The sequence below is a fragment of the Thunnus maccoyii genome, chromosome 7 (assembly GCF_910596095.1).
Source record: "Thunnus maccoyii chromosome 7, fThuMac1.1, whole genome shotgun sequence".
Lineage (NCBI taxonomy): Eukaryota > Metazoa > Chordata > Actinopteri > Scombriformes > Scombridae > Thunnus > Thunnus maccoyii.
Window position 1 is genome coordinate 16,996,901 of NC_056539.1, and position 16,472 is coordinate 17,013,372.

General features: G+C 40.0%; 3 protein-coding genes across 4 annotated transcripts in view; all 3 read right to left on the minus strand.

The window, feature by feature from the left end:
* Positions 1-4,990, minus strand: part of obscna (obscurin, cytoskeletal calmodulin and titin-interacting RhoGEF a) — a 43,101-nt gene extending 38,111 nt beyond the window's left edge. The window contains exons 1-10 of the mRNA XM_042416951.1: positions 4,790-4,990; positions 4,468-4,572; positions 4,030-4,296; positions 3,613-3,882; positions 2,455-2,721; positions 2,065-2,328; positions 1,674-1,940; positions 1,006-1,275; positions 624-890; positions 65-331 (exon numbers count right to left, since the gene is read on the minus strand). Of these exons, the coding sequence (XP_042272885.1) occupies positions 65-331; positions 624-890; positions 1,006-1,275; positions 1,674-1,940; positions 2,065-2,328; positions 2,455-2,721; positions 3,613-3,882; positions 4,030-4,296; positions 4,468-4,572; positions 4,790-4,973 (2,428 nt within the window). The 5' untranslated portion in view covers positions 4,974-4,990. The remainder of the gene's footprint in view (positions 1-64; positions 332-623; positions 891-1,005; positions 1,276-1,673; positions 1,941-2,064; positions 2,329-2,454; positions 2,722-3,612; positions 3,883-4,029; positions 4,297-4,467; positions 4,573-4,789) is intronic.
* A 381-nt stretch (positions 4,991-5,371) lies between these two features.
* On the minus strand, positions 5,372-6,343 carry LOC121900540 (obscurin-like protein 1). Its single transcript, XM_042416952.1, has 3 exons — positions 6,287-6,343; positions 5,746-5,857; positions 5,372-5,655 (listed from the first exon to the last, which is right to left on the minus strand). The coding sequence occupies exons 2-3, from the start codon at positions 5,783-5,785 to the stop codon at positions 5,372-5,374; spliced, it is 324 nt and encodes a 107-aa protein (XP_042272886.1). The 5' UTR covers positions 5,786-5,857; positions 6,287-6,343.
* A 3,470-nt stretch (positions 6,344-9,813) lies between these two features.
* On the minus strand, positions 9,814-16,232 carry zgc:153738 (uncharacterized protein LOC558115 homolog). Of its 2 annotated transcripts, none has more exons than XM_042417786.1 (19): positions 15,937-16,232; positions 15,272-15,449; positions 14,843-14,959; positions 14,450-14,632; positions 14,299-14,370; positions 13,714-13,919; positions 13,511-13,595; positions 13,307-13,417; positions 13,053-13,128; positions 12,744-12,850; positions 12,458-12,544; positions 12,285-12,346; positions 12,102-12,184; positions 11,620-11,727; positions 11,328-11,527; positions 10,819-10,905; positions 10,528-10,705; positions 10,183-10,421; positions 9,814-10,043 (listed from the first exon to the last, which is right to left on the minus strand). In XM_042417786.1, the coding sequence occupies exons 1-19, from the start codon at positions 15,945-15,947 to the stop codon at positions 9,930-9,932; spliced, it is 2,304 nt and encodes a 767-aa protein (XP_042273720.1). In that variant the 5' UTR covers positions 15,948-16,232; the 3' UTR covers positions 9,814-9,929. The 2 variants fall into 2 exon arrangements, with proteins under 2 accessions (XP_042273720.1, XP_042273719.1); XM_042417785.1 differs by having other exon boundaries at positions 15,122-15,449; positions 15,937-16,230.
* Positions 16,233-16,472: the final 240 nt, after the last annotated feature.

The window sequence follows — 16,472 nt, forward strand, 5'->3', positions numbered from 1 at the left end:
CCCTACTTGAGTATAACTGAACAACCCTGAACCACAGTGATGTAGTGCCCAGTGTTCCCCTCACCTTGTACAGTCAGCTGTGCCCGGCTCTGCATGGTACCAACGTCACATGTGTAAATATCCGTGTCTGATTTCTCCAGACAGGTGATGGTCAAGGAAAGCACCACACCCTTCTGCCTCAAGACATACTTCCTACCAGACCGCAGCTCCACCATGCCCTTCTGCCAGGTCACACGTTTGGCTGGCCGCCTGGTCTCACACTCCAGGGTCACTTTACCCTTTTCCTCTGCTTGGGTGTCCCTTAACTCTCTTGCAAATGTGTGCTGGAGTTCTGGAAGGGAGAGTGAAATTCAGAAAATTAAGTCAAGCTTCACAATTGCAGTTGAAGTATAATAGGTATAATAATAAGGTATAACATTGAGAGTGAGACATACAGATTTCCACAATGTTAAAGTAAAGAACACTACATTATATTGTTAGCTATTTTTGGCTGAGATCAAGGTAGAATTTCTAACACAACACAGAACAGCTAATTGGACATCATAGAATATCACAATGTTTTATTTTGAAGCACACATGATCAAATCTTTAGTCTAGAGAGCCTTTAGAAAGCCCTCACCTACCTCTGATCTCCACCTTGGCACGGGAGGCAACCCCCTCCGCCTCACAGCAGTACTCCCCAGAGTCTCTGATGGTGGCATTTTTGATTACCAGCCTTGCCAGGTTCTTCTCAACACTCATCTCATATTTTTGGCTCCGCCTGATTAAATGTCCATTTTTCATCCAACGGATAGTGACTTCAGGTTTGGTGATCTCACAGCTAAGCTCTGCGTCCTCGCCCGGCACAGCCTTGACATTCAGCAGCTCCCTAAAAATGTGCACTGGCTTCTCTAAAGGAGGGGACAAGCATTCATGCACATTCAGGCATTTTTGTATAAATGCACCTACCAAATGGTATATCAAAATGCATGACATACATTTTATCAGAAGCAGCCAGGTATTCACCTTTCACAAAGAGCATGGTCCTACAGCTTAGGTCTTTAATTGCAAAGACCACATCTCCAGCATCAGACAGTACTGCATCTCTAATGGTCAACCTATACCTGCGGCCATTGTTGACAACCTGGATTCGGCTGTTGGTGACTACCACCTCGCCGTTGATAGTCCAGGAAGGCTCATCACTGAGATCATGAGAGAGCTGACACTCAAAAGTGCAGTTTTCGCCCTCCAGAATAGAGGACGTCTTCATACGTTGAGTAATGGTGATGTGTAAGTCTGTAGATAAATATAATAATAAAGAAGCTTTATTACTGTAGATATATCTCAGCAGATGTTAAAGCATTTCACATCGAGTTGTATCATCTGTGTATCTAATCCAAAAGAAAGAGAGTCATTTAATACCGTCTTTGAAACAGAATGACATCAATCTGTCTCTATATTTTAATTCCTAAGTGTCTTTGTGTCATTTAAAAAGACTTTATTAACTGAAGTTCATGAATAAAAAAATAAAAGAATCAAAGATACTTGCTATGCTTGTACTGAAATTTAATTTCAACTTGGTTCTATCACTGTGGTGAAAAGGCAGATAGCTTAATTTGAACACAACACTTGATTTTCATAATTTTGAGCTCATGCCAATTAACCAAACAAATGTTATATTTCCTACTACCCACCATGTACATAAACTTTAGCTTTGGTCTGGCTGGTGCCCAGGTCACAGGTGTATAGGCCAGCGTCATCCTTGCTCAGGGAATGAACAATCAATGCCATGGACTTCCCAGACTGAAGCAGCTCATGTTTGTCATCAGCTGTCAGGACTATACCATCCTTCATCCACACAGGGGTCACTGTCTCTTTAGAAATTTCACACTGCAAGCAGACCTCCCCTTGCTCTTCTCCTACTGCATCCTCCAGAGACCTCAAGAACACTGCTGGGCGCTCTGGAGGCAGGATGCCACATGATTTCATTACCAGGTTCAGGTTTCTCAGAAATTAGCAATTAGAAATTACCAACAAGACAATTAAGTATCAGACAAACTCATTATCATATGCTTGACAGCTGACCTTTGACCTTTAAGGTTGTTGTCTCAGAAAGAAGGCCCACTTTGAAGGTGACCCTGCTCTCCTGTGGCCGCAGCTTCTTGATTGTGAGGCTGTGCATAGTGCCCATGTGCTGTATCCTGCTGATGGCGTTGGAATAGAGACGGACATTGTTGAGGAGCCACTCCACGTTGGCAACCACATAGTTGAGCTCACATGAGAATGTGGCGGTGCCATCTTCCTCAATTTCCACTGGTTCAAGGTGTTTCACTAACTTCAATGTTCGCACTAAAATAAAAAGAGGCAACTAATTATTACAAGTCATAAACTTAACTACAGATACAGTACGGTACAAATTTTAAAATACTGAATGTCCATACAGAAAGTGTTAGTACTTCACCATGTTTAACCTACCTTCTACCTTCACATGTGCTTGGCTCTGTGAACCCCCAGCCATGCAGCGGTACTGTCCTGCATCCATCCCTGTCAAGCCATGAATGGTCAACTCTGCTCGTTTCCCCTCTCGCTTCATGCTGTACTTGTTTGAGGTCTTCAGAGCTGTACGACCTTTAAACCACCGCACCACCCTGGGAGAGGGGGCAAACTCGCAGCTCAGGGTCACAGAGCTGTTCTCTTTCGCCTCTGCATCGTCCAAATGGTGCACAACCTGGAGAGGTCGCTCTAGAGGACAGAGATATAGAGCCAGCTGAAAGACATACCCCTAAGAAAATTCATTCACTCTACTCACTTCATCCTTTTAAGGATCACGCAGAGGATGTAGAGCTTCTTAGTATACATAATACATAAAGCAGGACAAAACTCTGGAAAGGTTGCAAGTCCATTGCAGGGCTAACACAGAAAGCAGGCACTCAAAGTTCAGAGCCTGCTGTGAGATATGTTATTTTAAGACAAAAATCTAGTCTCCCTGCAAAATTACTTTTAAAAGTTGAAGAGAGTGTACTGTAAATGGAGAAACCTAAAGGAAAATCAGCTTTTACATTATTACAGTACAAAAAAATGACATTTTACCATGCTATTTTTTTCAGTTGTCCTGAATACTAACACCATACAAAAAGCATGTAATTAGTACCATTATAAATAAATAAACACATGCATAAACATGTACCTGATATGTTGCAAATAATACCCCAAAGTCTAATAACTGAGAAACAAATATCCACAGGGTACATATAGATAGGATAGAGCCACAGCAGGTAAGTAAGCTTTCATCAAGAAACGTTAACATGATGGCCTTTAAATACGTTTTCTAAATCAGCGCAAAGATATGCGATGGATGTGGTTGTGATAGGCTAGCTGTCAGGTGATACAGTATAGTGTAACACTGTTGGGAACATTAACAAATGCAGTACAAACTGCACTGCAGTGTGGTTCCTACTGATTTTTACATTGGCACTGTGCAATAATAACATTAAAACAGTAATTAAAACAATATATTCTATGTTGTATGGAGATATTTCATTTGAAACCACAATTTTCTTATGATTAACATGAAGAAAAACTTTACATTGTTTTCCTTGTGGTTGATACTCAGAGGAGTTCTGGGTTACTCACCTTTCACAGTAAGCTGAGCAGAGGAACGACTCTTGCCAGCTACAAAAAGCACAGGCCCAGACATGGAGCTGTCTGTGGAGATGAGACAGAGGCTGTGGACGGTCCCCTCCCTGTTGATGTTCACCGCTGCGTTGTGTTCCAGCACATCACCGTTCAGGGTCCATTTGGGCGGCCTCCCTGACTTCAGGCTGGTCTCCACTTGGAACTGTGCAGGCTCTGGCTCCATCACCTCTACTGAGCTCATCCCCTGGACTATACTGATAGCCTGCTCTGCATAGACAGCCATAATACAAATTACTGCTACTGACACAAGTCCTTACTCATAACTTTAGAAAAAACACTGCTGGTTGTATTGGGATTAGAAACAAGTGCAGATCAACAATTGTGACTGATATATTTCATCTTATATCATCTCACCTTCCACCAGAAGCTGACAAGAGGTTGTGTCATCTCCAGCATCACATGTGTAGGTGTCCTCATCTGAGGAGCAGACGTTATCGATGGTCAGCTGCCTGTAGACATCTTGGCTGATCAGTTGGTACTTCTTACTGGGCAGGAGCTCCTTCCTGTTCTTGTACCACCTGACCTGAGCATTAGGCCGTGACACCTGGCACTCCAGCAGACCTCGGTGGTGATACATGGCTATCTTGACCCTCAGAGGACGCACTATTTGGACTGGGAGCTCTGAAGAATGGAGGGACATGCTTAAATATGAATTGTGTCAGATATTAATTTATCGTTATCTTAAAGGAAATCTTATCTTAACCTTTAAATACTGTTTAACTTTTTGAATTCACCTCCATCCCTCCATCAGATCCATGTAATATTGTTTTAGAAAAACATCTGGTGGCTCACCTTCTACTGTGAGAGTTGCATAGGATGAGACACGCTCTGCGGTGAATCTGATCTCTCCAGCATGTTCTGGCCTGACTGACTTAAAGGACAGGGTGTGCGTTTTACCTGAAATCAGATTAAAAAATATATAATTTTTATCTTATTCAACCAGGGTTTATATTTTCTTCAGCTTAGTACTTCTTGAAACTGGCCATTACGGCCTGGTACAGCTAGAAAGATGTGTGTGCAATGAACAACTACCAAATTATTGAGGTTACATCATATGCAATTACAATAACAAGACTGGCATCAATTGGAAAAACTGATGCTAAATTGGTTTTACCCTGATGTCTGATCTTGATGTTGTCCCCAGGTCGGATCCTGCAGTCATCTCTATACCACCGACCATCCACATCCACCTGGTTAACCTCACACAGGAAGGTGACGGGTTGACGCTCCATCGTGTCAACATCTTCCAGCTCCTTTACTATTTGGATGTCCCTAGCTGGCAAAAATAACCAAACCATGACTGTAAACTTAGTGAACTTTGACTTTTAACTTTTTGAGACCTTTTTTTTCTAAGGCTCTGATCTGGCTCCTTGAACTGTGCAGGTATTGCTTGGATGTTTTTCACACACAAACTAGCAACACATTTAAGCATAAATTTTCTTTACTGAATGGTCTAAGATCCCAAAATGCATATGGGGACTGTCTCTCTATCTTACATATTATTACTTATTTAATGGTATTTAATGCATATTACTCATTACTTATTGCACAAAGTAAACAATAACTTTCCTCCATAGAATGTATTAGACTGGACCTGAGTGGAGTCATATTATGAATAAGCTATCCCTGGTCTTGACCTGATATAGTCATGGTCTTGGATACATGGACACAACTGCAGCCATGGAAGTAGCTCAGTCTATTGAACCACCTTACCTCTAACACTGAGTCTGCCTGAGGTCTGAATGCCGCTGGCCTGAAAAGAGAACAAGCCGGCGTCTCCCAAAGCCACCCTCTTCAGTATGAGGGAGTGTTTCTTCCCATGCGTGCTGATGCGACAGTTGGGCTTAGACTTGAGCTGCATCCCATCCCTGCTCCACACACCCTCGATGTAGGCCAAGTTGAGGGTCACCTCAAGGGAGCAGCTCTCACACTCAGACACCTCCACATCCTCCAAACCTTTCACCACCTGCAGACGGTTCTCTGGCACATGAAAACACACACAGCATTGGAGACTCAAAAACTTAAAACAAAATTGTAATTTGTAAAGCTGTATGTGAAAGAGGAACTTACTTGCAGCTGCTACTATTCCTCCAGGTTTATTGTCTCCCATGCCTCCTGCTCTTCTCTTGGTGTGATCAGGGAATCTTTGCTTTCTACCACAGTTATCACAGAAGGGCTACAACTATAATGTGATAAGAATATATATATATATATATATATTAGGTAATGTCTCTGGCTGAGAAGATAACTAATAATCTGTTTAATCACTCTTTTAAACCACCAGCATCCACCAACTCATTTACACTTCATTTTCACTTATTGGCATTCAACTGCAGAATTGCTTGAGGTACTCTGCAGATACTGTTTTGTAGATGAACTGTTGTAATATATGTACTGTATCTTTTCTGGGCACAAATACTTTTATTTTGCAAAACAGATTAATCTCAGGATAACAGTGATAGAAACTACCACTTCCAAAATGCTAACATGGGAACTAATAAAGCTTTTGGCCTAGTAAAACTGATACACATGGCATCACTCTTATATGGTGGATCTCTATGATGGCATGCAAGTCCTCCTCACTAATGAAGAGCACAGTAATCTCTGTCACCTCACTTGGCTGAGCTCACCACCACCAATATAGACTCAGCTGTGATGCCACCTCCATCGGGCTGCATGCACTAAACTCAGAAAAAAAGGGAGGCTTTAAACAAAACAAACAAGAGTCCAAATGAGAACTGCCAATCACTGAACTAATTGATATGATATCTGAGATCATGAAACACCTTTCAGAGCCTGGCATCGTCCACTACTATTAGGACCATGAGGTTTTTAATATGTACTCCCAAACAGGGTCATTCTATCACGTTACCTACCAGTTGATATTGTATATCATTGTGCGTCACAGTGCAACGCTAAATTTGCAAACAATTATCTAGATAACCTCTAAAGGCCTAATGTGTTATAAGACCAATGAGATATTTTCCAAGAGAGTCTTTAGAATTATTATTATTATTTCCATAATGTAATGGAAATCACACAAAAAAAACCTTTGCAAGGAGTTGTGTTAACTCAAGAAACATAGAGTGAAATACAGTTCACAACCATTATGACTTTTATAAAACTTACAAATCTTAATACAACTGTAAAGTATGATTTAACTGGTTTTCCATTAAAATTCAATACCATCCCTGTTTTGTTCTATCAAAGTATGCAAACAAATAAAACAATGACTAGAAATGTTACACAGGAACATACCAGTTCACCTGCAGTGATGTACCTACCTTCAGATGTTTTCTAGAAAGAATCCTGCATCCTTGCATACTCTTGTGTTGCACTGATGACAAAAAACAAACACCTTCACCTGGAAAAAGAGCCAGATGACACATCCACCATGGCAACAGATCCAAGTCTTGTCTTGTTTCTTACAAAGCCTTAAAGATTAACAACAAATGTTTAGCCACAGGAAAGCATGCCCAGGTTTGCAAGCTGCGTCCCAGTCCCCAAAGCAGACAGCCTATAGCACTTTCTCTTTTTTTCCTGCTTTGATGGAGAGTACTGCTGAACAGCTGACATATCTCTCCCCACATACTAACCTCCAAAATAGCCTTCTGTCAGTATGAGGGCAAAGATAGCTCTGGCTTCAACGGTGTGAGGCAACTCATGTCCAGCATCAGTGGAACCATTAAAATCAATCAAAATGTATACAACATGCTTAGTTTTAATGATTTTCTAGTGTGTATGAATGAGTGAAAGTTTAAGTTACCTTCATGTGGCATGAGTGCATAACTTTTTGTGTCTACTCATAAATGTATTGTTTTAGACTTACTGTCATTAAGCTCTCACAAAATCAAGTTTCCTACTGTTTTTACCAGGCTGCTTGCACTTAGACCTAATATTTCTTCCACCAAAATGACTGGTCCAAGACAGTAGTAGAGCAATCCGCACAGTATAAGGCTGACACTCACATGCTCTTTACAATACTGACCCATATCCGTCAGTGTCCTAAACCTCAGGTTTGAGAGATCAAAGTCAGTGGAACTCCGCAGGGGGTTTCCACCACTGCCATAGTTGAAAGGTTAAAAAAGATTAAGCAATAATAAGCTCCCATTTCACTGGGACATCACTAGGGAGTCCACACGTGAACTTACACATGGTCCTGTCCTTACACATGCAACTGCACATAGACACACATATTCTTTCTCAAATAACACCTGATCTGCATTTATTTGTGAGGTCATTTACCCATATTTGAGTAAGTGATAAGGTGGTGTTACCACTGCATGATGTCCAAGCTCTCCAAACTAATAGGAGCTCAAAGGATATCAGACTAAAAAACTCAGATAACATCCAAAGTAACCAATGCAGCAATGCAATCTAGATTTTAAATGCACATAGATGGTTAATAGCTGCTCCGACTCCTCTATACATACAGGTGTTTGATAGCATTGCAACTAGGTTTAAATTTGTGGGGTTCCCTCATCTAGAGCTCCAGACAGAACAAAACCAGCACAACGCGGCATTGTGTTCGCCTCTGCTTGATGGACAGTTCCATGTGGTACTGAGCGCTCCTAAGTCCAGTGAAACTCTATCGACAGGATAATCTCTGTGCAGTCCTGTTGTGGCACAAAAAACAACTTGTCGTCACTGAGAGAGGAATGGTGGCCTACACTAGCAAACCAATCTGCCAGTTTTCAGAGTCCCACTAGCCCATTTATCACAAAGCTTTAAATATTTTTTCTTGTAAATGTCAGTGAGAAGTGGATAGGGTAAGGGGTTAGGGGTCTTTTTGGTATCCTCAACATAACATTTTGTATTTGGATTGTATTGGATTCAGTTTGGGGTATTCGTGATGCTAGTTTCTAAACAGAGTGTTAAATCCCATGACAGTTGAATTCATTCATATCTAAGAAAAGGCCCAAAATCATGTTCCAGGATAGAGTACTTGGTCAAAAGATCAACCTGACATCTTGAAATGTGGGCCTTAACGTGTGTAGCATCATAGTGATGGTGCACATAGGCTAAAAATAGCGTAATGCTAAAGGAACCAAGGCAATGTGAGGATGTGATGAGTGAATTTAGAACTTGACAAAACAGCTGAACACTCCACCTAAGCCTCTGTATCCCTGTTTGGAAACACTCCCCCTGTGTGTCACATTTCCTCTCGTCCAGACTCTCCAGACCTGCAAGTGGTCATAATAAAGTATAGGAATATCCAACACACACATGTATATTCAATCCAAAAACATGTGCTTAATCTAGTCTGATGTAGTTTCACTATGAGTCCAGACCAGTTGACTGGAAAAGTAATTTCATCCAGGTCATAGTTCACAACCATGTGTCATACCCAGGCAGCCATAATCATACCTACAGTTTGATTATGGTGTCCTGGGAAGGACATTATGTGCCCTTGACTGAAGCAAATGAAACAGACAGTCTTGGCATGTCTAATTACAGCATGGCCTTGAGCATGATAACTATAGCCATAGTAGTAGTATATCTACCAGAGCCAGGCCACTGAATTCATTGCATATTTATAGATATATATGTGTGTGTGTGTGTGTGTGTGTGTGTTTGGCTGGCTGCATACAAGTGACCGTAATTGTTATGGAGGCAAATATTTCAACAAGGATTAGACACCTAATAGTTTGACCCTTAACAGACACAAGCAGGTTTAAATCATCACATAAGGCATAACATGGAAATTGAACACAATTCCAGCACTTGACTAGTGATTAGTGATAAGAGCAGAAATAGAACGACTATTTATGTTTTATCTTTTGAAAAAATGATCTCATGCCCTACTTTGAAAAACTGTTAATATGATGGTCACAAGACAGAAGTTAGCACCCTCTCTTATAGATTGTCCAAAGTCCTCTTAGCATTGTGGGAACTGTGATATTCTGTCTCCTTCAACCAACTTTTACCAACAAGACCAAGAAGCTTTCATCATATTCTTTATCATATCATCTACCATCACAACACTACAGCGGGCATTTCATTGCATCCTCAAATAAGTACACCCCTGCTCTCTTGTGGTTTTCAAACCACAAGAGAGCAGGGGGTTTGCAAAACCTACTACAGTAACTGGAAGCCCCAATTAACTAGCAGCAAAACAACACAATAAAAACAATATGAGAACTTTTTTTTATTTTTATTTTGTAAGAACAAAAAATGACTGTTAACAGGCAAATTTACATACAAGCTTCAATAAATGTTTAACTACATTCAGTTGTGATAACAAGATGACTAATTCATTTTTTCCCTTTCTTCTTTGCATCTTTGTCTTTAACTGCTGCCTCCTCCTCTTCCTTTCCTGTGGCAGCCTTAATCCGCTTTTTTCCCAAGGGGGTCTTTGCATACCAATTCTGGTGACAAAAAATACAAAATCAACAATCAAAGCATACTGTATAAAAAATATGATCATAATATTAAGGCAAATTCACAATAAATTAGCCACAATCATGAAAATGTACTGAAAACTTAAATAAGACATATCCACTGTACTTTAAGGGCCTCTTCCTCTTCCTGAAACACAGGGTCGATCTTGGCTAATGGGACAACAAACTCAGCAGCCGTCAGTGGTCTGTTTGCCTGCTGCAGGATGCGACGCTTCGTAATAACACTCTGGATGACCTTGACCATGTGACCTGGGGTGTAGCCATCAGAGATTTTTGCCAGGGAGCTGAGGTCCAAGGCCCTGGTTACCTCACCTCCCTGCTTTTTTATTAGCTGCTTCCACAAGACTGAAAGCAAACACAGTCGAAGGTCATTTTTCATACCAACTTGATATAGATATCATAATCATAATATTAAAAACTAAAATTAGTTTCACAATGTGTCTAATCTTACTGTATCTTGAGCCGTAGTCAGGTCTCGGGATGAGGATGATTTTGCTGTACATTTTACACAGTGACTTGATGTCAGCACTTAGGGGGTCTTTAGTTGTTCCTATTATAAGAACGCGGTCCTCCCCTTTGATCAACTTGAGAGACTTGGGTAAATCTTTCTTCAAGCGTTTGGGATCTAACTGTGTACAAATGTAAAATGTTTTCACTTGAACAATGTGAATAGATGAATTCAAATTCTTTACATTTATAGAACATGATAATGAAGCTCAGTTTTTATCTTGCTCAGGAATACCTCTTTCTCTTCCTTGGGAACCTTCTTGTAGAACATTTTCTCTGCGTCTTCAATCCATATTACTGAAGGTTGCAGCAGTCTTGCAATCTGTTCAAAGATGATTACGAAAGTACTCCATTTTTACTTTCTGGCCAAAATACCTGTCAGAGGTACTTCCAAGAAACTGTGATGATGCGTCAATATCAACAAGATAAATTAAACTTAATCAGTAGTGCTATAAAGTTACGAAATGGCAACATAATGTACACTGCCCTATAGACCACATACCACAGGGCAAGAATATGCACTCTTTGCATTTTTGGGGGTATTTGACTTACAGTATGTAGTCATAAGATCTCTAATGAGGTTTAACGTTGTGCTTATAGGTTGGATTTTGTAGATTAAGACTTCAAAGCAAAAAAGTGACTCCTATATGGTTATATATGAATATGGTTTGACACAAGTTATTCAAAGAACTTTAGAAAAACCACTATGACTATTATGGTATCTTTTAAATACCAATGTTTTACCTTAAAGACCATGTGAAGCATCATTGCAAGGCCACTCTTGCCTGGATACTTTCCAGCCGTGTTCAGAGGAGACAGATCAAACAGGTTGGCGCCTATCTCCTGGCAGATTGCATGGATCAACATCTTCTTACCTACACCCGCCGGCCCCACCAGCAGGATGGCCTTTATCAGGGGAGCCTTCTCATGTAGCACTTGAGAGCCTTCAAACAACACACATCTTACTATATATTAAAACAACAAAGAATTTGTTTTAGTTGTGTTTTGAATGTTATGAATTGGATCACTTTCATACCTAATGGTAAAACTGCGTACAGAGATAAGACCTGCCGCACATCTGACAATGATGGCATTGGTTCAATGTCATTTTGCCTCAGTGTGGTCCCAAGGTAGCTAAAGTCACCTAGGAATAGGAGGAAAGAGCCATTAGACCAGTAGTTAGTATTTTTCACTGCATATATTTGGGAAAACTGCAACACAGGACTTTAAAATCTGCATCCTGCCCACGTTGATTATACTGTATATTGCACCTATAAGAAATTGTTCATGATGATCATCGTGCTTTGGCAATCATTAACCAGAAGAGGGCAGCACATCACTAGTAAATCATTACTAGATGCCTTGACAGCTACAAAGTGCTCAATTCTCAAGTTCTGTTATATGTGTACACTTCAACTGCAATCAAAACAAAAGCTTACACACAGTCATGATAATAATAAGACAAAGAGTTCTGAAGGATGGCACACCAGTCTGCAAAAATAAAATTAAATATCTTACCCAAGTAATCCTGCAGCCTAACATTATTTGCCTGTTTCAACAAGCCCTGTTCCACCAGCTCCTGACACAGAGACTCAAGAGTCCTAGTAGACATGAATAAATGATGAAATTGTGTTCTCTTCATACAATTCAATTCTGTACTGAAAAAAATCCACTTCATAAGTACAGATTCTGTGACCTCACCTATCAGCTGTCAAATCTTTCTCCTTTTTCTTCTTCTTCCCACTCTTAGATCCTTTCTTTTTCTGTCAAGTAAAAGGACACAGTTCAAGGTAATTAATGCAAACTGTGACCAAAACCCCCAGGCATTATATATGAACATGTGTGTATTTTTTACTTGTCTTTTACTTTAATACCTTGGCATTTCCTTTGGTTTTACCACCCTTGTCTTTATCCACAGCTAGCTTCCATTCGGCCAGCTCTTGTCTCATCTGCTCATCCACCTGAGAAAGGCAAAACAGACCAGCGACTTCAACTGCAGGTGGTGCTGTCAGCAGTTTTAAACACTAGTGACACTGAATTGTTGAACTGTTAAAATTGCAGCATCACTGTCCACTTTTCTGTTAGTTTGGTTGTTAAATTAATAATGTGAGTTGTAAATATGCAATGCTTATAAAATGTTTTCTATTCTGTAGCAATCACCTGTACTCGAATCTCTGCCTCAATGACGCTCCTCTTTTCTTCCTTGATCAGCTCCACCTCATGCCTCTGACAGAAATTTCTGGACTCATTGCGGTTTTGCCAAAAATCTGAGGATGACAAACATTCAGATCATGCTTTACTGTGAAGGAGTAAATACTGTTTTACTATTTTGAACTGAATACAAATGTTTACTGTATTCCTTATTTTCAGCCTGTCAGGATGTTACAGGTGTTGTTTTGTATAAATCAGTTCTACTATAAACTGACTGTTCACCACTGAATACTTTGACCGTTTTAAATTTAAACGTACCTCGAAAGATTTTGTTTCCCACTTCCAAGTCTGACAGAAAAGCCGAAGGCAGCATCTTCAGCCCCGCCTCCTCTTCCTGTGGTTCAGAACACATTTATAGTGGTTTATTTAATGTATAGCTGACAAGGATTGGTTTGAATAAGTGCAATTCAATTTATTCTATTATATGTTCATCCATTTAAAATAGGCTGATATGACCAAAATTTACTGAATGTAATATTAAATTAAAATTTAATACAGCTGTGAGCCCTTACCTCCTCATCATCCTTCCCCTTGTCCTGCTTCCCCTTTTCTTTCTTCTCCTCCTTCCCTTTTGGTTTGTTGTTGGCATCCTCCTCTTCCTTTGCAGCTATTTCTTCCATTAACTACAAAAAATGCATTCTGAACTTAATTCACACTTTATGAACCACTATAAAAGTATCCAATGAATCATGCTTTTTATTGAGGGTGTATTTTACCTGCTGAGGGCTCTTTTCAGCAAAAATAAGAGCTGAGCCTCCATCCTCATCATCTGGGTAGTCTGGGAATGACCCGGTAGTATCACTATAAAACAAAAAAAAACAAAAGAGGAAAAAGGTGGACACTTGACTGATTTTACTAAATGTGTAAATGTTCCACTGATACAACAAAAGTCTTAACAAACCCCTCTGTGCCATCTTACCGGCATTCAATGAACCACTGTCGGATTTGTTCTTTCATGGTCTTGCTCATGTCATGACCCTCCACATCTCGTAGTTGGTTTGTGACTGCAACTACAGACTTTAGGTAGTCTTCTTCATGCTCTTCCTGTTTAGTTCGTGTGCAAGCTTCAATGCCCTGGGTGGTGATTTCTGCAGGACATGGTACTCGGTATTTTGGATCCATGGCCTGACATGGAAGATACCAAAATATACTGTGTAGGTTAAAAAGCTCTGTCTTTTGCAGGGTCTCAGAAAGAAAGAACAATGAAGAAATCGGAAATCAAAGGTTTAAAGGAAAAAAGTCACTTGAGCAACTGGTTTTCTACTTCATATTGAAGTGGAATAAGGAAACATCGCAATACAGTGATATAGTTGATCATTTTTTAAAAAAGTTTAAAAAATACCAGTACATCTGTCTTGACTCAAGCTAGACAAAGGATGACATAATGTCTTGAAGTATACACAATATTCAGCTTTCAGACTGTTTTCATTAGAAGTACTGGTTGCTTTGTAAAATGTTATGAATATTTTTTTTTACAGTTTAAGACAATGAGCATTTCACTCACCATTCCAAGAAAAATCATCTCTTCAGCTCGAGCAATCTTTGCTCTCTTCCTCTGTATGTAGCCCCTCCACACCTGCAAATCACATTCCACCAAAATTTTCAGCATGAAAGAAGAAGATGAAGAGGTGTGTATTATGTTAATAACAGAGCACCTTCTGAATGCAGACTGCAGCCAACTCAATGCCAGCTGTCCCTGGGTCCTTGGTCCTATACATCCTGTTCATATTTCTGCTCTCTTCATTCAACTTTGCCCTCAGGCGTCCTTGGCGGGCCCTCTCCACCACTTGTATGATCTTAATGGCCTGCTCTTGACTCATATTATTGACCATTACAGGCTGTAGGGGCCAGAATAAAGAGGTAAAACTGTTAGGCTATTTCTGTTTCCCAATTAAAGCCCATATGTGTATAAATTTTATTCTGATGACATTGTAAAAAAAAAAAAGAAAAGAAAAAGAAACCATACACAAAATGAAAAAATGAAGAAAGAAAATTTAAAGTCCTACACATAAGGGATTTAACTAAGCTTTAGCTAGTTTTCAACTCACCTCTCTTTCAGTAACCTCCGCCATTTGAAGGATATTTGTCAGCATTGTCTTTCGTTCTTGGAGTTCTTTGTTGCGTTCACTGACAAAATAGCGAGGGATCGGGATCTCAAGGTCTGCCTAGAGTGACAACAAAGAAAACAGCTGTTGAGTTTGGCTATGTTATCATGAAGAGCCACCTCTGATTAAGCCAATGCCTGGCATAGATAAATTAATGTAATTTTGTTCAGGTAATCTCACAAATCCAATTTAATCACACTTGCTCTTATAAATGAAACTAACAGGTGTGAGTTTCAAGTCTTGAAGGACATCATCCATGTAGTGATACTCTGAAAACTCTTTTTCCACCATTTCATTCTTCAGCTCTAACACCCTCCCTATCACAGCATCCAGAATCGCCCGAATGACTCGTCTCTTCTGAGGGTGGACCACCTGGTCATAGATCTTCTCCAGCTGTCGGAAGATTTGGATGTAGCGCACATAAAGCATAGCCAGACGCTGGAAGAACACTACCCTGTCCTTCTCTGGGCGTGGTGGCTCAGGAGGCAGTTCTTCAGTTAGTAGACGACTCAGCTCTAACTGGGCATCTGCCCACAGCTGGTTGTATGTCCTGGAACAGTGTAAAAATCTGATGAGGTGAGGGCAAGGCTGGGAAAAAATGTCATAGTTTATTAAGCCATACCTTATTTAAGGAACAATTTATCAAAAACAAGGACAAGATGAAAATACAATTGTTTTGTTCCTCTGTGTTTTTTGGCGTGGTAGCCTAATTGGAAAATTTGTTTCATAAAAGATCATCTGTTACAAAAGCTAAGAGTAACAAAGATAGGAATTTGAAGGGCAAACACAACACTAATTTAGCCAGCAGGAGTCTCATTTGCAAACAGTCATTGGAGAGCCTTTATCAACCTTGCAGAGGCAGCAATAGTTGGGAGTTGATAACACTTGCTTTAAGCTTTACTTTAATATTGCCAGGGTTGTCTGTAGACAACTCTACAGAACTGTCTGCTCGATTAAATTTGACAAGCTAACGTTAAACTAATGAAGTTAAGCTAACGTTAGCTGCTGGCTAAACAGCACTAAGGAAGGAAGTTTACCTTTGCGACATGTCTGTCCGGCAGAGAGAACAAAAGTGTTTTAAGCGCTTCTTATCCAAACAAGTCACATATTCTCAAGTTAAACTATCGTTAGTTAAAGTGTATCTAACGTGAGGTGAGCTCTCCCAAGTTGACATAGAGGTTGACCCGTCTCCATAGTAACAGTCATTCCGGAAGTTACTCACCTACTTTTAAATTCACTTTCCTGAAATAATAATAATACATAACGTTTTGGTTTTTAATTATTTAGGCCTATACTTTTCAATAGAAATCAGTAATGCACCTGAAAATGTGCACTATTGGTAATAATAGGCCTAGAGATTTTTTAAACCACATCACCGTTTTGCGCAACAAGTGAGACACCGCTAGATGACGTCATTCATTTGGACTCACTTTGGACACTTTTAACTATGAAGATGGTCAGTAAAGATGCTTTTTTTTCTTTTAATATATATACATACAAAGTGCAAAATGCGGTTTATAGCTCCCAGTGCCCGTCTACATCTCGACAGATATAAAGGGGGCGTGGCCAATTA

What these genes read in the sequence shown, in the direction of transcription:
- zgc:153738 (XM_042417785.1), bottom strand. An exon ending in CTGAAAAGAGCCCTCAGCAG is followed by an intron (nt 13,418 to 13,510) that starts GTAAAATACACC and finishes CATTTTTTGTAG; the next exon opens with TTAATGGAAGAAATAGCTGC. An exon ending in AGGCAGAGATTCGAGTACAG is followed by an intron (nt 12,545 to 12,743) that starts GTGATTGCTACA and finishes TGCCTTTCTCAG; the next exon opens with GTGGATGAGCAGATGAGACA.
- LOC121900540 (XM_042416952.1), bottom strand. Translation starts at nt 5,785, where the DNA reads ATGGGAGACAATAAACCTGGAGGAATAGTAGCAGCTGCAA. An exon ending in AGGAATAGTAGCAGCTGCAA is followed by an intron (nt 5,656 to 5,745) that starts GTAAGTTCCTCT and finishes TTCATGTGCCAG; the next exon opens with AGAACCGTCTGCAGGTGGTG.